This window comes from Lactuca serriola, chromosome 5 (assembly GCF_051521515.1).
Source record: "Lactuca serriola cultivar US96UC23 chromosome 5, Lser_US96UC23_V15, whole genome shotgun sequence".
Lineage (NCBI taxonomy): Eukaryota > Viridiplantae > Streptophyta > Magnoliopsida > Asterales > Asteraceae > Lactuca > Lactuca serriola.
In genome coordinates, this window is record NC_136412.1 from 68,600,522 (window position 1) to 68,623,690 (window position 23,169).

At 34.0% G+C, this 23,169-nt stretch overlaps 3 protein-coding genes across 4 annotated transcripts; all 3 read left to right on the forward strand.

The window, feature by feature from the left end:
* Positions 1–306: 306 nt before the first annotated feature.
* LOC145052583 (PX domain-containing protein EREL1-like) lies at positions 307–5,160 on the forward strand. Of its 2 annotated transcripts, none has more exons than XM_079000421.1 (10): positions 307–810; positions 1,720–1,830; positions 1,909–2,007; positions 2,111–2,197; positions 2,303–2,411; positions 3,190–3,761; positions 3,850–4,020; positions 4,097–4,327; positions 4,406–4,630; positions 4,748–5,160. In XM_079000421.1, the coding sequence occupies exons 1-10, from the start codon at positions 718–720 to the stop codon at positions 4,952–4,954; spliced, it is 1,905 nt and encodes a 634-aa protein (XP_078856547.1). In that variant the 5' UTR covers positions 307–717; the 3' UTR covers positions 4,955–5,160. The 2 variants fall into 2 exon arrangements, with proteins under 2 accessions (XP_078856547.1, XP_078856546.1); XM_079000420.1 differs by having other exon boundaries at positions 310–810; positions 4,742–5,160.
* Positions 5,161–14,201: 9,041 nt separating this feature from the next.
* LOC145052584 (Myosin heavy chain-related protein) lies at positions 14,202–17,327 on the forward strand. The gene is made up of 2 exons (XM_079000422.1): positions 14,202–14,494; positions 15,066–17,327. Exons 1-2 carry the CDS (start codon positions 14,441–14,443, stop codon positions 17,142–17,144), a joined length of 2,133 nt encoding a protein of 710 aa, XP_078856548.1. The 5' UTR covers positions 14,202–14,440; the 3' UTR covers positions 17,145–17,327.
* A 2,450-nt stretch (positions 17,328–19,777) lies between these two features.
* Positions 19,778–21,635, forward strand: LOC145052585 (uncharacterized). The gene is made up of 5 exons (XM_079000423.1): positions 19,778–20,294; positions 20,461–20,560; positions 20,764–20,863; positions 20,965–21,053; positions 21,182–21,635. Exons 1-5 carry the CDS (start codon positions 20,057–20,059, stop codon positions 21,393–21,395), a joined length of 741 nt encoding a protein of 246 aa, XP_078856549.1. The 5' UTR covers positions 19,778–20,056; the 3' UTR covers positions 21,396–21,635.
* Positions 21,636–23,169: the final 1,534 nt, after the last annotated feature.

Here is a 23,169-nt window from a genome sequence, read left to right on the forward strand (position 1 = left end):
TAGGGTTGTACTTTATCGGAATGAGGTACTTTACTAGTCATGTATGTGGTTTTGATAACAAACTTCATTTAGTACCTTAACGAGCTCTATTAAGACTTTGGTAACGGTTGTATCTTTTGTACATGTTTCTTGCGAATAATGAGACCTATGCTTTATGTGAACAAAATAACACAAGGTATGTTTTGCAATTTAAACGGGTCATTTTGTAAAATTCCAATAAAAAATGGTTTCCTGATAAAGCACTCCATTTTAGAAGCTTACCATAGTGAAATAGCTTTACTTTAATCCTTAGATTCATTTTAATGACCTATTTGCCAACGAAATAGTGATTTATGTGTCAACAACCCTTTTTATTCCATTCAATCAAGACTTTGGAATCAATTTCTCCCAGAAGCCTAAAACACGACATTGATCTCCGTCTTGCCTTCGCCATCAAGGGAAATTGCATAGTTTCCATCTCTCTTGAATCTCAATCCAACAGAGGAAGCTATGGCTGGACTTGAATTCGTCAAAAAGTAATGTAAATACTGACAACAATTACACTTGTTGGGAGTCAGGCCACCTGTCAACTTCCGTCTCTTGTTTCTTCCTCTACTTTGGTCTCTCCGATCTGACCAAAAACCCTAGTGAGTTATTATTATCCTCGATTCGAAGAATAGATTGTTTAATTTTGGGATAACGTTGGGTGTCTGCGAGAAGGGAGAAACTGATCGGAAAATGGAGCGACGGGGGAGTCCTCCGAAGCATAGACACGATGGGACTTCGCCTTTGCCTTTGGGGATGGATTGGAGCCCTCCACCTAAAAAATGGGTACTGTTTTTGTTTATATCACGATTAAATTCTGATCCAATTTTTGATTTACTTTACTTCCGATCGAAGAATTGAGTTGGTTCTTTACTTACCTGTTCGTTATTCTGTTCATCGAAGTCGAATTATACGGGTATTATATAGATTGGATGTGAAGTTTCAGACGTAGTAGTTGTCATTGCATTCAATGTTTGGATTGGAGCACAATTTGTGTCCCTATTCCAATTTTAAGTTTTGAATTTGTCTAGCTTGATGCTAGTCCATTAGCTTACTCCATAAATTCCATACTTATAGTTGAATGTGGATAGAAACTGTGAGAACTTGTTCATGCTCATCAAATGTATTGCTTACATTTGAAGTTGGATTCAGTTGTTTGAAAGCTACTTTATTTAAAGAGATCATTGTGACTTTGATGATCAGTTCAGGTTGTTTGGTAAAAACTGATTATGATTATGATTTTCAAAATATTTAGGGTCAAAGAGTTGTAAGAAAGCTAACTATAGAGATAAACTGTAAAATTACTTAACTATCCTGATTCCTGACCTTGAAATAAGATGGAATTGGAACCTCAAGGAGTTTTCTGTAAACTGCATTGATTGTGTTACCCAAGTTTTCCACTCATAAGCTTAGATTGAAAATTTGAAAACAAGATACAATCTTTCTTCATCACAAGTAATTGTGCTACTAAACTTGTATATGATGTTTAAATGAAACAGTTAAAAGAATCCATAAAAACAAAGCAAAAAGGTATCTATCTATCTACAGTGACAATCTTGGAAGTAGATTGTGATACAATGAAAAGGAAGATCATATGTGGCTAATTTACAATTTTACATTGATTTCTATACTATATAATAAAAAAAAGTGTTTATATGATGTGAAATTTGTGTTTGAAAACTCCATATTCTGCAGAATGGAAGGGATACAATTTGGCCACATGATCCAAGAACAGGATGGAGTTACTGCATCACAATCCCAACATGGGTTGTCCTTCCAAAATCTAGAGACTCAGATCCTGTTGTGGTACTTCCTACTCACTTATTATCTAAAGTCAAAAGGATAATAATGTAATTTTACATGTTTTTAACATTCTTAAGACAGTTTTATAGGGTTCAGGTTGGTTTACAATCTCCTGAAGGGGTCACAACAACACGAACAGTATCAAGAAGATTTAATGATTTCTTAAGATTGCTTGCTGCTGTAAGTTACATTTCCATTTGTTAATCATGTTCTTATAATGTTTTTTTTTTTTTTTTTTTTTTTTTTTTTTTTTTTAATATCATTTTTAATTTGTTTTTTGCAGCTTAGGAAAGCATTTCCCAAAAAGAACCTCCCACCAGCTCCACCAAAGGGACTCTTGAGGTTAAAAAGCCGAACTTTATTAGAAGAGGTGATAGTTACTATTTGATTTTAGTCATTATTGATGAATGTTTTTGATATTTTGTTAAAAAATCTTTTATGGGTATTTAAGATTTGTATAAATCTTATTATGTAGAGGCGTTGCTCTTTGGAAGAGTGGATGACAAAACTGCTATCAGACATTGATATATCAAGAAGCATTGTAGTGGCATCCTTTCTTGAACTTGAATCTGCTGCAAGATCTTGTATGTAAATTCACTATTTATTTTCCTGAAAAAGACCTTGTATTTTTTCATTTTTCCCAAAAAAAACCCTCAAGTTTGTCCCTTTTTTCGAAAAAAACCCTCAACCTTCTAACTGTTTTTGAAAAAACCCTCTAACTTTTTTAGTTTTTCTCCGAAAAAAACCTTCACATTTCACAAGTTTTTTCGGAAAAAAGGGTTTTACGCAGAAAAGTCCCGTTATTTTGGGAATTTTTTTGATAAAGTCCTAATTTTTTTTTCCCATTATTTTGGGAAAATCACACACTCTGTCATTTCCTGTTAAAATAAATAAAAAAGGACTTTTTCGTTAACTTTGGCAAAATCTAATCGGGACTTTTCTATTCAAAAACAAATAGATTTAGGACTTTATCAAAAGTTTTCCCAAAATAATGCGACTTTTCTGCATAAAACCTGAAAAAAAAAAAATGACTAAAAGGGCCAGATTGAAAAAAAAGAAAAAAATGCAAGGTCTTTTTCAGGACAAAAAATAAACTTAAGGTTTAATCCAGAAAAAAAAACCAAAAAATATAAGGTTTTTTTTTTCTATCTTATTTCTTGTATAACTTCACACTCTATGAAAATTTCTTCTTTCTTCCTTACTAAAACATTATACTTTACAAATTTCACACTCAATTACAACAACTCTATCAAATACAAATCATTTTCACTGTTATTATCGGTTAGATACAATACATTCCCAATAAGAAAAAAAAAAAGAAAAACAAATAAACAAAAAAGTAAATTATTATTTCTTACACAGCATTCCAAGATGAAAATCCACAAATTGGTGAATCAAGTGCCACTGTATCTTCTTCTTCTCCACATATTCATCCAAATGAATCTGAAAGCACACCAGATTACAACAGTGACACTGCTTATGATGAGACTTCAGAAATTGGAACCTCAAGAGACAACATATCAGAAGATTTATCTCTAGATGAAGATTTAGTGGGCCCACTAGAAAAGCTAGTCAAACATGGTGTTTCAAATATTGATGAAGGCTTATTAATGGGAAATGCAATTCTAGACCAAGTTGAAGGGTATTCTAGGAATACAAATCATTCACGAGAGATTAACATGAAGGGTAGTAGTAGTAGTAGCAGTGAGAAAAATGGTGATTATGTTTCTGAAAAGTTTTTTAATGGGAATAATGAGATTATTAAGGAATCAAATGATGTAAAAAATTTAGTTCTTCCTTTAGGGCAACAACAAAAAATGAATAGGGTTGTTGTAAGTATGAAGAGAAGACTTGGAACTGCAAAAACAGATATGGAGGATTTGATTTCAAGATTGAATCAAGAAATAGCAGTTAAAGATTATCTTACAACAAAAGTATGAATATGAATATGATTTTTGAATTTAAAAATTTAAAAATGTGTTTTATGTATTTAATTATGTAAGTTTGATGTTTATATAATAGGTGAAGGATTTGGAGGAGGAGCTTGAAACTACAAAAGTGAGAAGTAAAGAAAATCTTCATCAAGCAATTTTAATGGAAAGAGAAAGAGTTACTCAAATGCAATGGGATATGGAAGAACTTAGAAGGAAATCACTTGAAATGGAGTTTAAATTGAAGTCTCAATCTCAACAGGTTTTTATTATTATTCCATTTATTTTAGTATTAAACTAAGTTTACAACAATTATTAACAAGTTAAAGATTTTTCAGGATGAAAAGGTGGAAATGAAATCTGTGATTGAAGAAAAAGATGAGTTGCTTCAGGAATTGGAAGATACCAAAAGTAAACTTGAACAAGTATCAAAGAAACATCAAGAATTAGAAATCAAATCAAAAGCAGATGTGAAAATTCTTGTGAAAGAGGTTAAATCACTTAGAACATCACAAGCTGAATTGAAACAGCAGCTTAATCAATCACTTATCGGGAAATCAGAGGCAGAGGTAATTAAAAAAATTAATTTTTTTGGAATAGAAGGGTAAAATGGTCATTTTAATGTATTTGAAATTTGTGGTTAACAGAAACTAGTGCAACAAGAAAAAGAAAGAATGGAGGAGGAGAAAGCTGGTAGAATGAAGCTGCTTCACGAATGTGATGTTCTTCAAAAACGCCTAAAAGAGTGCAGCATGAATTTGGTAATAAATGGAAGTAGCGAGGACAAATTAGTCATTTGTTCACCATCTGTTGAAGATGCTTTACAACTAGTGAAAATATCTGATGATCGAATGGAAGCCCTCCTTGCACAGGTACATTATAATATTTACAAACCAACATTTCAAAAAAAAAAAAACCCTAAAAAACATATTTACATATGTTGTGTTTTTTTTTTTTTTTTTTTTTAATAAAAAATTGTTCAGGCGCAGATGTTAGCAGAAGATGATAGTTTTGATGATGGCGAGAACCCAACAAATAATAATAATAAAAAACTTAGGAAAATATTATCGGAAATTCTGGTGGATAATATCACATTGAGAAGACAAGTGAGTCTTCTTTTTGATGGGGCCCTCAAAACAGGCGTTATAACAACAACAACAACAAAAGACATGGAAATTTCATTGGATAAGTCTTAAAAAGAAAAAAAAAACAAGAGGTTGGTTGGTTAGATACAGAAGATGGAAGTGTACATATACCACAAATATATATCATAGCATATGATGCTTTACTAACATTACATTACCTTTGTGGGTAATTCCAAATTTTAGGGCTTGTTTCTTTTTTATTCATGTCTGTTTGTCTGTCTGGAGAAAGTGTTGTATATGAGACTTTTTTTGTTTGATGTGTGTAATTGTAGGTGGAGTTTAAATACAAAACGGACAAACCAACATGAACTTGAAAAAAACCAAAAATTCGAAGCTGAAAAATTGAATTAAAACTTCTTTTAAATGATGGTCTAGATTTCATATATGTAAGAATCAAAGTTTCGGTTTGGTTTAGTTTTGAGTGGGAAATCTGAATTGAAAGGATTATTAACTTATTAATGTTTTGACACCACTATAAAGCCTGCCTAAATGAGTTGACTTCTAAAATAGCTTTTTTGTGGGCTTGTGTCAAAGGGTAAGCAGTAGGGATGAAAGTGGGTCCGAATCTGGTCCGTTAGACCCGGACCTGGAAAACCCGGAAACCGGACCGATATATACGAACTGGTTCCGGGTATGTGGCTGGGTAAAGTGAGTCTAGAACCGGAAAACCCTGAAATATCAAAGTGGGTAGGGTGGAACCGGGTAAAATGGGTTTAGATCGGAAAAAAAAAAATGGAATTTTTGTACTTAGTTGTTTGAAATGAATTTAAGTAATATATATATATATATATATATATATATATATATATATATATATATATATATATATATATATATTTGTGAAATTTAATTTTCAATGAAGCGTGTAAATTGTAAGACTTTTACATATATTAGTTGGATCAAAATAATAAAAATTGGTTTGAATGTGTCATGTTGGAATATTTTAGGCTTTAGATAACTAGGATGAGTTGTTCTGTCATCACTTTTTTAGGGGTTCTATCATCTTATATATAGTTGGTTTGAATGTTTAAATTTTCTGTTATGGTTTTAATTTGCTGATTATAAAGTCTAACAATTTAGATTTTCTTATGGCATTTTGGCATTGGATCAATCTTGTAAACACAATATAGGAGAACGAACGAATTTGTAAATTACTAATGATTCGGCTATTATATGTTATTTTGTACATAATAAAGCATTTTATGTTTAATAATTTTAAGAAGATTGTTGTAATCTAAAGATGCTTAATAAATACAAATACAATTGGTTAGTAAAAGACAAACCACCAAATTTCAATTTTCTAAAGATGCTTAAAAAATACAAATACAATTGGTTAGTACGTGATCATAGAGAGTAGAGGTGAATTGATTTTTTTTTTTTTTTTGCTAGTTATGTGATCACACAGAATAGGTTGATGTCGATCACAATGGCTAAGTAAGGAAAAAATCAACAATGAAGAGGAATGTCGATCACAGATTGAAGAGCACCATCGAACAATGTGAAAAATATGGAGATAAGGATGTACGTACGTATCCGATTAATCTATCTAACCCGATTCCAGTTCTTTTACCCGGTTTACCCCGACCGTTGGATTCAAACCCGGAATACCCGAAACTTGGATAAGACTATTCCTAAAACCCAATACCCGGACCGGTTTAGCATATTCTGGTTCAACCGGTTCTGGTTCCGGTCCGGTTATAAATCTCATGCCTAGCAGTAATGGCCATACCTTAGCAGCAATTGATACATCCCTGAGTGAAACTTTCTAACCAGATTACGAAACTAAACCAAAAACTCCTAAACGTAGCTTTTTGTGAGATTTTAAAAAGTTGTTCGTATAACTTTTCAAAAGTAACTAATAGTTTCTGACAATAATACTTTTACTTTAACCTACACGCTTAATAACTCTGATTTATATATGGTTACATGACAAAAATATTTAAATAAAGTAATATATTACTTTTTGAATTTTTTTTAGAAAATAAGAAAGATGATAAATTCTTAAATATATAATTATAAAAAACCAAAACTAGTATATTATAATTATGAACTTAATATTTAATATCAAACATTAAAATAAAATACTATTAAAAATTTATTATTAAAAAAATTAATTAGTTAATAAATAACAAATATTTAAAGCTTATTATAGTTAGAGAGTAAAATGAAATATCATTGATTAAAGAAAGAGTTAGTGGCATTATAAAGAGACTAGAAAAACATTTAATTCATATAATCTTTGAATTATTCTATCAAAAAGTGTATTGTCTACCAAATGACTTCTAAACCATCGGTATCTGATGTTGTCATGCATTCTTGAGGTTAAGGGTTCAAGTGTTGCAGTGGACATAAGTGGAATTAAAGAGTAATTTAGGAGTAAAATAGATTTGTTGTTTACAACAAAAAGATGTATTGTCTCTTGTAGTAAAAATTAGTTTTGAGACTGATTCTAAATATTCAACCCCTCCATTTGACTTGATACAAATAATTTATTAAAAACTTCGTTTTGCTACCACACAAACCAATGAACATTTTTATTATAAAGTGCTTGTGTAACACCTATGTTCCCAGGTATTTTCAATTATGACTTAAAGGTTTAAAAAAAATTGCAATTTTGGTCCATTAAGCGGGGCGTACCCTGGGTGTAGCTCATTAAAGGAGGCGGGGACTCCTTTGAGTACGTTGGGCATACACAAGAGGTACGCAGGGGGTACTCGAGCTGACCCAAAACCCTAAAAATTTAGGGTTGAACCTCTATTTAAACACCTTAAGTCCTATGAGGCCTCTTCATAATCAACCTCCACTCTCCCTAAATGGTCATTTCGAAACCCTAATCCTTGAGAGATTGTTTTGGACCTTTAGAGTGTTCTTGGTGCCTTGTGGAAGAAGGATAAGTTCATCTTTGAGGATTGGTGGGCCTGGAGCTTGAAGATCCAGAACTTTTATCACCTTTGCAAGCTTTTAGAGGTATAAAGCTCTTACCTTTATGGTTCTATGGCTTAGATCTAGACTAGCTTTGAGATTTGCATGCTTTTGGTCCTATGGTTTGGTTCTTGTAAGTAAAAGCTAAGTTTGTCACTTTATGTTGTTTTTGAGGATCTTGTGTCATAAAAATGTAGTATTTGTTGCTATTTCTCACTCATGCAAGAGTTTGAGGTTATTAAAGAGTATTATGGACTTAGGGTTTGGTCTTGGGCTTTATGAATCTATGCAAAAGCTTAAAGTTGTCAACTTTATCAATTAAGACCTTCCTAAGATTAAGAACTGTGAGTTGGACGTTTAGTCTTTAGGTATTAAAAGCTTAAAAGGCGGTTTTGGACAACAAAGGTTTACATAGGGCGTAACCTTTATGTACACGAGGCATAACGGGGGTTTTGTCGGTGATCTTTTATGTGGTCGCCGAGTACGTAGGGTGTAATGAGGGGGTACGTATGGCATACTCCGAGAAGTGCATTTTGTGCCTTGGGCCACTAGTATGGGAAGGGTAAAATGGTATTTTACCCTTAGTAAGAGGGAATATGATTTGGACCTTTGAATATGGGTTATTACCCTAATTATTAATTAGGGTTGGTTTGCATGTGTTCAGTGCGATGAGCATTGTAGCAGCTGCATGTGTGAGATTTCAGTTATCTTCAAATTAAGGTACGTCTCCTCATAGTATTCGCGGGTTGAAGGTACCAATGTCGGCCCATTCATTTATGTTTATAGGATGCTAGCTGTCTGTGTGACTCTTGCATGTATTTGTAACAACGTAAAATTTTCATAACAATTTTTCATTTTTAAAAAACATACATTTACTCATAAAATAATGTCAAAACATAGTGTATCAATTGTTATCATCAAAAAACATATCCCAGAATCTCAAAACATATATTCCACGAGTGTGTACGGATCATGTCGGCGCCTTCCCACGATCATCACTAGAACCTGAAACACATAACACAACAATTGTAAGCATAAATGTTTAGCGAGTTCCCCAAAATACCACATACAACACATACGCCACTCAAGGCCACAGTATGACCCTCCGGCCAATGTGTCTCAGCGGGATCCTCCAGCCCCGTAGCTCGTTGGATCCTCTGGTCCGGTCATAGCTCGTTGGACCCTTCTGCCCGGTCTATATCGTTGGACCCTTCAGTCCGGTCTATATCGTTGGACCCTCCAGTCCGGTCCACACAATTCATAACATACATATATCAAAACACATAATCTCAAACATACACATAGAACACAAGACCCTCCGGTCTACACATAGATACCACTCTAGGTAATGTATAGTGAGAAGACTCACCTCGGATATCTTGGATAATCTCGCACACGTATACACTGATCTAGCCTTCGCCTAAACACATAAATAATTATCTCAAATAACGGCTCCCCAGGCTAGACTAGTCTCTTCCATGTCCTCTAAGAAGGCTAAAAGATCATTTTACCCTTCAAATGGTCCACAAGTCCAATTGTTGACCAAACCCTGAAATTCAACAAAAGTCAACGGTCAAACTTTGACCAGACTCGTCGAGTGCACTCGTGTGACTCGGCGAGTCCATGCATGTCCTCTTCGCCCCTGGTCCTCACTCGACTCGCTGAGTCAACCCTACACTCAACGGGTTATCACAGGTCGCGAATCGCGGGGCAACCCGACTCAACTCGTCGAGTCCCCTTATGGACTCGGTGAGTTCCTCCCATGAAAACACTCAAACGATCTTCTGAGGTCAGATCTGCTTCTCCAACTAGTAGATCTAACCTTCTAACACTCGAAAGTCACGTAAAGGTTCAAACTTTACGTTCATGTAATGCTTATAAGACCAAAAATGGAGAAATAATCTTTAAAATGGGGTTCTACTCTCAAGGCTCACATGAAACCTCATAAAGCTGGAAGCTTGGGACCTTTTGGACCTCTCAAGGTCCAGATCTATCATCTACACCCAAAGGGACATCATATGCTTAACAATCTAACTCAAAATGGTGCAAAGGAAACCCTAGATTCAAGGAATCTATCAAATACACGAATAGGAAGGAACTTGTACCTCAAAACGTGAATCTTAGTGTGAACAACACAGATCCAAGCTCCACAATCGATCTAACTTGGATTTTCTCACTCCTTCTTGCAAGGTTACACCAAAGGATGAAGAATTAGTCTCCAAAATGCACTCTAAGCTCTCTTTGCTCTCTAGGGGTTTCTCATGGGAGTAGTGGCCGCAAATGATGACCATAAGGGCCTTTAAATAGGGCTCAGGCCCTGAGATTTAGGGTTTCACTTTACAGCGCGGACTCGCCGAGTCCACGCATCGACTCGTCGAGTCCGATCATTAATTCAGACAAGAATTCGCGATCCTACTCGGCGAGTCTGAGCGTCAACTCGCCGAGTCCCTCCATAAAACTCAAAATAAATAATTAAAATAAGATACCTGAGAATTCAGATGTTACAATTCTCCCCCACTAGAATCAGACTTCGCCCTCGAAGTCTCATTCTACAAGCAGCTCTGGATGTTGCTTCCGCATCTCCGCCTCTGGCTCCCAAGTCAGCTCGGACCCTTTCCGATGCTGCCACTGAACCTGAACCAGTGACACTTCCTTGTTTCTCAAAACCTTGATCTTCCGATCCACCACCGCGACTGGCCTCTCCACATAATTCAGGCTCGCATCCACCTGAATATCCTCCAATGGTACCACCGCCGACTCGTTGGCTATATACTTTCTCAACTGGGACACGTGGAAGGTGTCATGAATCTGGCTCAACTCCGCAGGTAGCTCTAAGCGATACGCTACACTACTAACCCTAGCGGTCACCCTGAACGGACCAATGTACCGGGGCCCCAGCTTGCCTTTTTTCCTGAATCGGGTCACTCCTTTCCAAGGAGATACCTTCAGGAGTACGAAATCTCCCACCATAAACTCAAGCTCGGATCGTCGCCTATCCGCATAACTCTTTTGGCGACTTTGCGCTGTCAACAACCTCTATCCGACCTGCTGAATCTGCTCAGTTGTCTGAAGCACTATCTCAGTGCTGCCCATCACTCGCTGCCCTACCTCTCCCCAGAAGATGGGAGTCCGATACCTCCTCCCATATAACAACTCGAAGGGAGGCATACCAATGCTCGAATGGTGGCTGTTGTTATAGGAAAACTCAGCCAAAGGAAAATACGTGTCCCAACTTCCTCCGAAGTCCAACACACATGCTCGAAGCATGTCCTCGAGCGTCTGAATCGTCCGCTCACTCTGCCCGTCTGTCTGTGGGTGGTAGGCGGTACTGAAATGCAATCTCGTACCCAACTCCTCATGGAAATTCTTCCAGAACCTGGAAGTGAAACGTACATCTCGATCTGACACAATCGAGATCGGTACACCATTTCGCGATACCACCTCTCTTCCATACAACTCTGTCGGCCTCTCAGCGGAAGAGCTCTCACTGATAGCAAGGAAGTGAGCACTCTTCGTCAACCGATCAACGATCACCCAAATTGCGTCAACACTTCTTGCAGTCCTCGACAATTTGGTGATAAAATCCATAGAAATCTGTTCCCACTTCCACTGGGTAACCTCAAGTGGCTGCAACTTGCCATGCGGACGCTGGTGCTCGGCCTTAACCCTGCGACAGGTCAAGCACCTCTCAACAAACCACGCCACATCCCTCTTTATACAGGGCCATCAATACTCTCTCTTCAGGTCTAAATACATCTTAGTGGCCCCTGGATGAATCGAAAACCTTGACATGTACGTCTCCTCCATCAGAATGGTACGTGCCCCACCGCAAACGGCACCCATATCCGACCCTGAAAGGTCAAAAGCCCTCGGCTATCGGTGACGAACTCAGATACACGGCCTCTGCTTGGGCCTCCCGAATGGTGTCCAACACATTAAAAATGGGTCGGGTTTTCATGGCACTTTTATTTCAATTAAGATGACTATAAAATCAGTAAATATAATTCTATTACCAAGGAGAATTACTACTATCAAATTAACGAAAATAAAAATTCAAACCTTTAATAGGATAGAAGATTTTTACAGTTACCATTTTTTTTAATGTTAAAAAAACATATTGCAAAGTCAAAATAGCAAGATTCTTAGTTGTGTAACCTATCTTTAATGAAAAAGAATATGACTTTTATTGTTCTCATTTACAGGTTTCTTTGGCCCAATGTCTTTTTTTGTGACAAACTACTTTTGAAAACATGAATGTCGACATTTCAATGAGATTTCAGGAATCTATTGTTGCTGCTGTTGCTGTTGTAATATGGTTTACAGTTCCTGAAAAACACATTACAAAATGTAAGCTAAAATCCGTATGTGCTTTATCACTAAAATATATAATAACCACGTGACCATAAAACTTTTACGAAGCATTATAAATTCGCAATATCTCAAATATAAAGCACCTAAGAGTGGTAATCATTTAAACAAATAACTCGTATAAATCATTTTAAATATTATTTGCATATTTAGCTCTAGATAGATTAGGTTCTGATAAATACATCCCGTGATAAGTTTAATTGGATTGTTTAATGTTGTTACTATTAAAAAAACAAACTTATTACTAACATAATAATAAAATGGAATTATATTAAATATAAATAAGTTAACTAGTTTTAAACACATATTAAAACTACAAGGAATTAACTGACAGGCGATTACAAAATTCTTATAACTTTATAACATAAATTAATTTATAGGAAGAAAAAACTATTTACAAATTATTAATAAAACAAAACATGTCGATAGTACGATTGAAAATGTCATAGCTTTAAAACTATGTCGACTTAAACTTAAGTTGTATCATCTATGGTCATTAAAGTCACGAGCTTCCAAACTCAAAAGAAAACACAAGTAAAGATTCCAAAACCAACTTTCCAACCAACAATGTTTTTCTTCACCATTTCTCACCCATAAATATCAATAATATAAACAAATAGTCCTCAAACTTTAACTAACTTTAATTTACACCTTCAATCTTCTTTCTAGCTTCGTAGTTTGTACCCATTATACCCTTCATTTTATTGTCACCATGCAAAAAATCATGTGTATCCATTAGGGGTGTGCGCGGTGCGGTTTCGAGTCAAAACCGCAAACCGCACCGAATATGCGGTTTGAATATTTTAGAAACCGCAAACCGCACCACAGATGTTTAAAACCGCATGATGTGGTGCGGTTTGATGCGGGCGGTTTATGCGGTTTGTGCGGTTTGATGAGTTGTTTAACATTAAATCTATCAAAAAACCAAAAACCTGACCGGGTTAAAAAAAAATGATTGCTTTCATTTTATAAAAACAAATACAATTTTCGAGTTAAATCGTTTTTAATAAATTGTGACTCATGTTACTATAGTTTTGTAAGTATCATTGTTATTGCTTTATATTGCCGTTATAATTGATATATTCTTGTCAACCATGAGATCTTGATCTAATAGTGATTTAATGTTACGTTATAGATATTTGGTTATTGTAAGAAATATATTTATATACATCATTTCTAAATCGTGATTTGAAGTTAAAACAAAAAAAAGTATATATATATATATATATATATATATATATATATATATATATATATATATATATATATATATATATATATATATATATATAAAATGCGGTGCGGTGCGGTTTGAACCGCAGTTTTATAAAATACAAACCGCAAACCTCACCATATAGTGCGGTTTGATAAAATGATGAAACGCAAACCGCACCGCGAAATTCTAAACCGCATTATGCGGTGCGGTGCGGGCGGTTTGTGCGGTTTTTTGCACAGCCCTAGTATCCATGAACGATTATCCAAAAACATATGGCAACTATTGCCGCAATATTAGTTTTATGAAAATTTAATATATGTTATGTGCTATACAAATGATTGTATTTCACATTATATTTTAACTTTCAAGTAGGTATGTAATAATTGTTTTCTAGAGTTAATCATATAAATGACCAAATATGTATATGTAATATCACAAAATAGCAATGTTTTTCAATGTTAAAAAAATGACCATCTAATTCTTCAAAATTCCATTTTCAATTGTCAAATAACGAGTTTGCTTTTTCTGATAGAGATATCATCTAATAGATTTATAATAGTAAACGAAGTAAAATACAAAAATCTCTCTCTTGGTTGTGATTTTCTTGATCTTATGAAAATTTGAATAATTTGCATTTAAACATCCAAATGCAAGGGGGCATATGATGTTTCAAAAAAGTAAAAGGACCCATTTGACATTATATTAAAAGTAAAAGGGTGTATGTAATTTAAAACATATCTCTCCATATGAGTCAGCGGATAAACGTTGGAAGGCAATTCATGGCTACACACAGGACAAAAACATAACACTCACACCTGGCGCACTTTAGCAACTGCGTCCCTGCTATAAATAAGCTTTTTCCCCTTTCCCGTTTCCCTCCACCATCCCTTCCTCCATCTTCAAGTCTCTATCTCAGATAACACGCACACACACACACACATACAAACTCACATACACAGAGCGAAAATTCATGAGATTTTGAGAGTTTTTTGTGAAGAGAAGGAATGGCGAATGTGTACGGAAGTTGAACAATGGCGGCGGTTTCACCTTCTCTACAGGCCAGTTTCAATGCCTCTTCTTCTAAGGTAAATCATTTCAATTTGCGTGTCTATTGCAATTATGTATTGTTTCGAAATTCGTTTCAGAATAAATTGTTTGTTATTTGTTGAGAAATTGGCAATACGTGCGAATTGATTAATTGTAATGTAATTATATATTTCGTGAAATATATGAACTGTGAGTTAATTTGTGGAGTTTTGAAATTGAAATTGGTTTCGTTTTGTATTTTATTAGGGTTTTTTTTGTTGATGTGAATTCTTTATTGTGTAGATAGATGGATAGGCTGAATTTTGGGGGTTTTTTAGGGCTATTTGAAGTCAGATTATCAAAATGGAAGGCTCTGAATCTAGTTTATTTACTTCTAATGTCATTTGATTTGTTAAAATTGAGTTTATATGATCTTTTAGGAGGCTGATTATGATTGCTTGAATTCAAGATAGTTTTATTTATAAGAACATGGTTTAAGATCCTTGTACATAAAACAAAAAAAGTAATGCTGAAATCACTTTAGGTTGCATTAGATTAAGGTAATACATGGATTAATAATTATTATGTTTTTTTTTTTTTTTTTTTTTTTTTTTTTTTTGTATCTTGTAGCTTTGCTTTGTGAGGCTTGATAGGTTTAATCGAAGGTCTTTCCATTGCAAAAAGAAGAGTGATTCATGTTCATGGATAATCAAATCGGTAATTAACAACAAAAGTATTAATGGTGATGAGGCAATAGAACCTGCAAGAATTCTTCTAGAAAGACTATTTGTTCAAACCCAAAAACTCGAAGAAAAAATAAATAAAAATTCAAATCCACCTCAAGATATCGAATTAGAACACTACCTTGGAAAACTCGAATCCGATCTTCAAACAGCCTTGACTGTTTTAAGAAAAAAAGAAGAAGATTTAGAAGCTGCAGAAAACAAAATATCATTAGAATATCGCGATTTGAATAATGCGAAAAATGAGTTGAATAAACGAGAAGAAAATATATCGGATGCTTTTTTGAGACAAGAAAAACTCGAAAATGAGTTGAATTTAGCGAATCTTGATTTGGCTTCTCGAGCGACCGAAATCGAAGATTTAAAGCTTCAAATTGAAAAACGTGATCACGAAGTGATGTTGGCTAGATCGATGCTTGAATTAAAAGAAGATGAAATTAAAGTCATGGTCGATGAATTGAGGATAAAATCGGAAGAATCCGCGAATTTTGAATTGGAGATTATGGAAAAATCGAGGGTTTTGATCGAAACGAATGAGATTTTGAAAAAACAAGAGGCTGAGATTGAAGAATTGAAAGAAACGATACGTGAGAAGAACGAAGAACTTGAGATTTCCACGATGCTTCTCGAATCCGAAAACGAGAAATTAAAAGTTGTGGAGGAAAATTTGGAGAAGCAAACGATGGATTGGCTTGTAGCAAATGAAGAAATGACGGAATTACCCTCGACGGTTGAATATTTCGACGATTTAACGAGGGTGAGAATGCTACTTTCCGATGTTCGATCGGAATTGGTATCGTCACGGGAATCGCTGATTCTGTCCCGGAAAAAGATGGAAGACCAACAAGCGGTGCTCGAACATGAGATTTTGGAACTCGAGGAACATCGGAAAAGCTTGAGTGATTACACGAGAAGTGTTAAAGATGCCGAGACGGAAGTCGAAAAGGAACGAGTTATGTTTCGGCTCGCCGAGGGTCGGAATCAGGAATTCCAACGTGATTTGTTAATCGAGAAAGAGCTAATCGACGGGTTACAAAATCAGTTAAATTCCGAAAAAGATTCGTTACGAAAAGCAAACGAAGAAATCTTGGAAATTAAAGACGAATTAAATCGGAGAAATTTGGAATTTTCGGAAATCCAAAATCGTCTCGAGTCAAAAGAAGCCGAACTCGTGGACGCGAAAATAGAGATTCAAAGTTTGAAATCCGAGCGGGTTTGTCTCGAGGTTATGTTAAACGAGAAGGAATCGGAACTATCCGATGCTCGTGAAATCCTCGATGAAGTGAATCGGGAAATCATGAATTTAAAAATGCTTTTGGGACGTAAAATCGAGACTGGAATTGACTATTCCGAAGCAAAAAACGTCATGGAACGGATATTCGAGCTTACAAACAAAGTCGATGATTCCATCGTGAAACCGGAATCCAAATGGGAAAAGAAACGTGTCGAGACGGAATTAGATGTGATCCGTGGCACATTACGGTTACGGGAATTTGAAGTTTTGCGGTCTCGAAGAGAGATCATGATTAAAGAAGACAAGGTTAAATCGGTTTTGGAAAAGTTAGATGAACGAGAGAATGAGATGGCGGAAATGAAGCGGGAATTGAGTCAAGATGTTGATGAATTAAGGCGGCTTTATGCGATGGCGCAAGAGAGAATTGGCGAGAGAACGATGGGGGAATTGGCGATTGAAAAGATGGAATTGGAAGCCGCGGAAATTGAAATTGAGGCGGCGGTGAGTGCGCTTGAGAAGATAATGGAGATGAGTCGAGAGCTTTTACGAGCAACGAGTGTAATTGTTGATGCCGATTCCGATGTTGATGTTTCGATGGGAATTGAGAGGTGTGGTTTTGAAGATCCGGGATTTGAGGAACTTAGAATGGAAGCCGCGAGGCTTTCGGATTTTACCGAAAAGCTTGTTCGAGAGGCGGGAATTGGAAAAGATTCGGCGGTTGTAGATAAATAACAAAATGTTTGTTATTTGTATTCGCGATTTGTTATGTGTTATTGAAACGAATGGAAGTGATATGCCATCGTCCATTGACAAAGATGTTAATGGACCTAATTGTCATGATAATAACATTGTTTTTTTATAATTCTTTTGTACCATTTTGCACTAGCAAATTATATGTAATCTTGTGTAACAAAATCGGCCCATATACACGCTATTTGAGCTCTAAATAATATTGTACTTTGAAAAAAAACGTAATTATAACATTTTATTTTCAACTTACTCTGTCTAACTATAATTCTTTTTATTTGGATAATATTGTTGTAATAAGGTAAAGATAAAATACTATAATAAATGAATCAATAATAGAACATGTATTCGGAAAAAAATCAAACTGAATTCCACAGTGATTTAGGTTTCGGTTGAAATTCTTATTATGGTACATTACATACGAGATACATGATGAAGTAGATGATATTAAATGAAGTTGCTAGAATGTAGGAAAAATTGAAAATTTTAAACATAAGTAATAAATTACAGTCACTTTAAAACAACATAATCCACAAAGTAGTTTTTGGACGTATTTAAAACATATTTTTGGGGAATTTAAGGTTCAAGGAGCGTTTTCAATCCACAAATAATTCCATAACCAAATGCATTTACTATCACCAACTTTTCCTGAGAAAAAACTATGAAGGTTAATATCCAAGTGTAATAGAGAGAAAATAGAAGTATTGATGTGATATAAAATGGTAGTGTTAGTTGGTATGTATACATAAAAGGACCAAACCTAAAGATGCGTGTCAAGACCAAATTCTATAAAAAAGCGTAATTGTTTACATAAATTATGTAAACATATTATGGAAGACCAAATTCTATAAAAACCATTGTAGTTTGATTATTTTTGGTTTAACAATCCAAATATTTTCATTCTAGTTTAACCACTATAAGTTTGTATATTTTCTCAAAAAAACCAAAGGGTTTTTCATTAAAAAGTTGCAAATTAGGCATGAAAATTTTATCCACCCCAATGGGGAGTGGGGAACTTGGTTAATCCGCTCCAACTGAAGACGGATATTCTCCGCAAAATGGGTATTGGATATGAGGCAAGGGATACCCATTAGGCTTTAGAGATGGGGCCGAGGTTAGGTATATTAATCCCTAACCCGTCCCATCCCCACTTTGATGTGATTATATATATATATATATATATATATATATATATATATATATATATATATATATATATATATATATATATATATATATATAATTTGTTGAATTTGAATTAAGTCTTCTAAGCATGAATTGATCTTTATTAGAGCATCAGAGACACAGTTCGTATAATAAATTTTGCTCACAATTCCAGGTGTTCGTCAATCATCACATCTTTTTTTGATGTTTATTATTGATGTAAAAATATATGATTATGACATTTGGTTTTTATCGCTTATTAAACTTGACATTATTTTTTTACATTAGTGATATAGGATCCATATAATAAATGCGTTCACAATTCTAAGTGTTTGTCTATCATTAAATCTCTTTTTGATGTTTATTAAACTTTATGTTTGATGTAAATCAATATGATTATGGTATTTAGTTTTGTTCGGTTATTGAATTTGACATTATTTTTTTTTGAATCAGAGAGTCTGTATAATAAATGCATTCACAATTCCAAGTATTCATCAATTATTACATCTCTTTTTGATGTTTATTAAACTTTATGATTGATGTAAATGCAATATGATTATGACATTTGGTTTTGTTCATTTATTAAACTTGACATTATTATTTTGCATCAGAGACAAAGTTTGTATAATAAATTGCGTTCACAATTCCATGTGTTTGTCAATCATTATATCTCTTTTTGATGTTGATTAAACTTTATGATTGATATAAACACAATATGATTATTGCATTTGGTTTTGTTTGCTTATTGAACCTGACATTATTTTTTTGCTTCAGAGACAGAGACAGAGATAGAGTCCGTATAATAAATCGAGTTCATAATTCTAAGTGTTTGTCAATCATTACATCTCTTTTTTGATGTTTATTAAACTTTATGATTGATGTAAACATAATATGATTATTGCATTTGGTTTTGTTTGCTTATTAAAGTTGATATTATTATTATTATTTGCACAAGTTGAATTCATTATGTTGATAGACCGTGGATGGATCAGGAAAATGTCCAAATAGGTATGTGGATGAGGACAATGTTATATACTCGGGGATGTAGATATGGATGGTCCCCCCCCCCCCCCCCCCCCCCCATTTCAATCCCTACAGAAAAATATTTTTCATTGAAAATGGTTTTTTTTTTTTTTGATGAAGGTTTAGCGACCCAGTTTGTTGCCTGTTTAACTTCACAATCTTTGTACTGTGATAATTAAGTTATAATCAATATTTCATATTGGTTTTACTTTCGATGGTTAAGTCGAAAAGAAAACTTTCTTGAAGTGGTCAAAGCAAATAATTTTCAAACTCATGCTTTTATAGAATTCAAAATTTTATAGTGTTTTTTTTTTTTAAATAAAAATAAAAATAAACTCTTAGCAGTTAATATAAAAAAATATTTATATGGTGAAACCGAAAAAAAATTACTATAGTTTTTATAGAAATTTCCCTTTATAGAAAGCTATAGAGCACTAGAGGGTGCAGTAATGGAGTATACCGCGGCAGAGGGATCTCTCTCGGGCATAATCCACCCAAAGTGGTTTCCAAATCCAAAAGCAAAACCCTAACCCTCAATTCTCAAGCAAAGAATGATTCTTCTTATACTACGTTGTTTTCAGTCCCACATTTTCTGATTCAACTCTATTCCAACCAAGTACTCGATCATCATCATCATCATCATCATCATTATCGTCACCATCAGAAGCAGAAGCAGAAGCAGAAGCAGCTCTGTTCATAATTCAAGTAATATGCGAATTTTGGCGGAAGACAAGGCTGATTCTGCCGATTTTGATAAGAATCACAAATTTTCGTTTGAGATAAATGGATCAGTAGAGTCCAGTTCTTCTTCTTCTTCCTCGTCAACTCTAAGCCCTTTTTCTCCATTGTTGCTTATCGAAACCTTATCTCGCAAGAGCTTTTCGTATGGGAAACTTCCTTTAATACCTATCAAGCTTACTGTTCTCAAATTAGATGGATCTTCCTTCGGTAAACTAGTTCTCTGATTCCCAATCTGTTTTAATTTGATTTACGTCATCGTCATGGAATAAATAGTTCCAAATTAGTAATTCATAATTCATAATCATCCACTTCTAGTCACTGTTTTCGCTTTAATCTATTCAAAATCGAGAGATAATTAGCGATCGTAATGCAGATATTACTGTTGCGAAGAACCCTACTGTGGCTCAGCTGAAGCAGGCTGTGGAGGATGCTTTTAGTCATTTCCCCAAACATGGAGCTGGCAAGGTTTCATGGTATGTTCAATCAATCAATCAATCAATCAATCAATCAATCATCCTCTCTACAAGGATCATTTCTTCTTTTCTAATGCCTAAAATTGATTGATTTTTGCAACATTGCATAATCATAATTAAATTGGATTTGTATATGTGCTAATGTGCATGATAATCCGTATTATTTATCATACATTTATGAAATTTTGAAATCATGTTTGAAGGTCACATGTGTGGGCACAGTTTTGCTTATCTTTTGAGGGTCAGAAGCTCCTTGATGAACAAGATTCTATCCGTGTTCATGGAATCAAAGATGGTGATCAGGTACATTTGTGCTCATCTATATACAGAAATCATAATACCCCTAAAAGAATCTATTTAAATCGCCACTAAAAAGTGTTTATTTTTTTTAATTTTGTATGCAGCTTCAGTTTGTCAGACATACATCAGTTAGTTACAATCTTGTGAAGGAAAGATCAAAAAAAGAAGATTATAAGTTGGAGGAATCTGAGGCGTAAGTTCTCTTATGTTTTTTGCATGAACATTCATATTAGCCAAATGACCGATATGCCCCTTTCATCATAAGATGAACATGTGCATTTGATTGAGTTCAACATGATAAAGTTTCTGGGATTATGACAGATCACCAACTAAACAAGAGCAAAATGATTTACAAGATAAATCAAACCAGAAAAAGCATGAGGAAAATGAAGAAGATGAGAGTTGTGAGGACATTTCCGTAAATATTACATGTCAATGCAGCTGGGCCCACCTAATAAGACGCTTGTTTTCAAACCGCAAACAAAAAGATGTTGACACAAGTTATGAAGAGCTTATTACTTCTAAATCTTCTTGAGAATATGAAAAAAGGGTTATGAGAATAAATGTTAGGTTTCAAAGAGAAATGCTCATTGTTGTGATTTTTTTCATTAAGTCGTTATTTTTGCATTAAGTAAAAAAGAAATGCCTATTTGTTTTTATGTGATGTATGTAGTAGTGTTGTAGTTTTGTTTGGTTAAATAATGTTCAACAATTTTTTTGAGAAAATGATGTGATACTTGTGGAAATGGAAATAGAAGGAAGAAATTTGGTCGAATTTGTAAAAATTACTACTTAATAGTCATTAATTAAACTAATCAACAATGTTCATAAGTGAAAGTTAATTTGTTTTGAACTAAATAACCTACTTAAAGATCTCAACTCAACAAATGAAGATATTATGATAAGTTTATTCCAATACATGCAATATACATAAGGTCATTGTATTTTATTTCGGTTGACAAAAGCCACCCTTATGTGAAGGAAATGTCTCTTTGTTTCCTCCCCCTTCTCTCTTCTCCTCTCTATGATTTCCAAATCGATTGTTCACAAGTTTATCTTTGTTTAGTGATGTTATTGATTTTTGTTTGGTTTTGGTATGTTCGGAATGCCATCATTGTACAAATACGGAGATACTCATGTCACGAATCCATGTCATAATCTCCTCAATTTATTTATTATTCTGTTGGGTTAATGACGAAAAAACCACTATATTTTGTTACTTTTTCTGGTTTAACCACCAAAATTTCATTTTTGCTAAAAAAACACCCATTTTTAGATAAAAGTTTTATCGCAACCACTATGACTTGCATTTTTGCTAAAAAAAACCATCAATTTTCATTTTGTGCTAAAAAACCACTCATAAATTGGTGGTTAAACCGAACTTTTGGGAAACTATAGTGTTTTTTCGCAATTAAAACCGGCTCTAATAGGTAACAACGGCCGAGCTGCAACATTTTACCAAAAAATGGTGGTTTTTTCGGAACTTATTAAAGATTGGTGGTTAAACCGGATTTTTGGAAAAATATAGTGTTTGCTTATTCTGTTTGATTATTCAGTTTTTGCATAAACTTTTAGTGGTATGTGAAGAAATACCAGCTATGGGATACCTTGTATTGTTTGTGCAAAGTTCATTTTGGTCGATTCTGGAAACAAATAATCAAATCAATTAGTTTGACTTTGGAAATTAATTTGAAGATTCAATTGTGTTTTTGTGTCGTTCTAGAAACAAATAATCAAATCGATTAGTTTGATTTTGATCAAGAAGCAATATATTGAAGATATGATAAACTTTGGGATCGAAATAATCGAAATTTGTTGTGTAACTTTTGATATTGAAAATTACTTGATTGATGTTTGACGAGTTGTTTGGTAAAGAATTAAAGGAAATTACGAAGCATTCATTTTCATGTGTTCCAAAGTTAATGATATTTTTTTTTATTTCTAATAGCTCTAAATGTTTGTAATTAGATGCAAGACGGTGATGTAGTTGTGATTTACAATGGTAAATGGAAGTATTAATTGAGTTGGAAGCAACGAAGTTTTGAACAGTCAAAATTGGAGTTTCATCCATAATAACCGAAAAACCGAACCAAAACCAAATTAACCGATATAATCGAACCATTTTAAAAACCGTTGGTTCGGTTTCTAATTTTTGTTAACCGATCACTAACGGTTTAGTTATGGTTTTATAGCTTAACCAAACAATTATTAACCGGACCGCTAATTTTATATTTTAATATATATAAAAATTATAGATTATATGTAAAATAATATAATAAAACTTATTTAAGACCCATTAAAATTCCAAA

Bases quoted from the DNA above. Each gene is read 5' to 3' on its own strand.
- LOC145052583 (XM_079000420.1), top strand. From the start codon at position 718: ATGGAGCGACGGGGGAGTCCTCCGAAGCATAGACACGATGGGACTTCG. The intron at 1,831-1,908 runs GTACTTCCTACT...TTCTTAAGACAG, and splicing joins GAGACTCAGATCCTGTTGTG to TTTTATAGGGTTCAGGTTGG. The intron at 3,762-3,849 runs GTATGAATATGA...TTTATATAATAG, and splicing joins AAGATTATCTTACAACAAAA to GTGAAGGATTTGGAGGAGGA.
- LOC145052584 (XM_079000422.1), top strand. From the start codon at position 14,441: ATGGCGGCGGTTTCACCTTCTCTACAGGCCAGTTTCAATGCCTCTTCT. The intron at 14,495-15,065 runs GTAAATCATTTC...TGTATCTTGTAG, and splicing joins TCAATGCCTCTTCTTCTAAG to CTTTGCTTTGTGAGGCTTGA.
- LOC145052585 (XM_079000423.1), top strand. From the start codon at position 20,057: ATGCGAATTTTGGCGGAAGACAAGGCTGATTCTGCCGATTTTGATAAG. The intron at 20,295-20,460 runs GTAAACTAGTTC...ATCGTAATGCAG, and splicing joins ATTAGATGGATCTTCCTTCG to ATATTACTGTTGCGAAGAAC. The intron at 21,054-21,181 runs GTAAGTTCTCTT...GGATTATGACAG, and splicing joins AAGTTGGAGGAATCTGAGGC to ATCACCAACTAAACAAGAGC.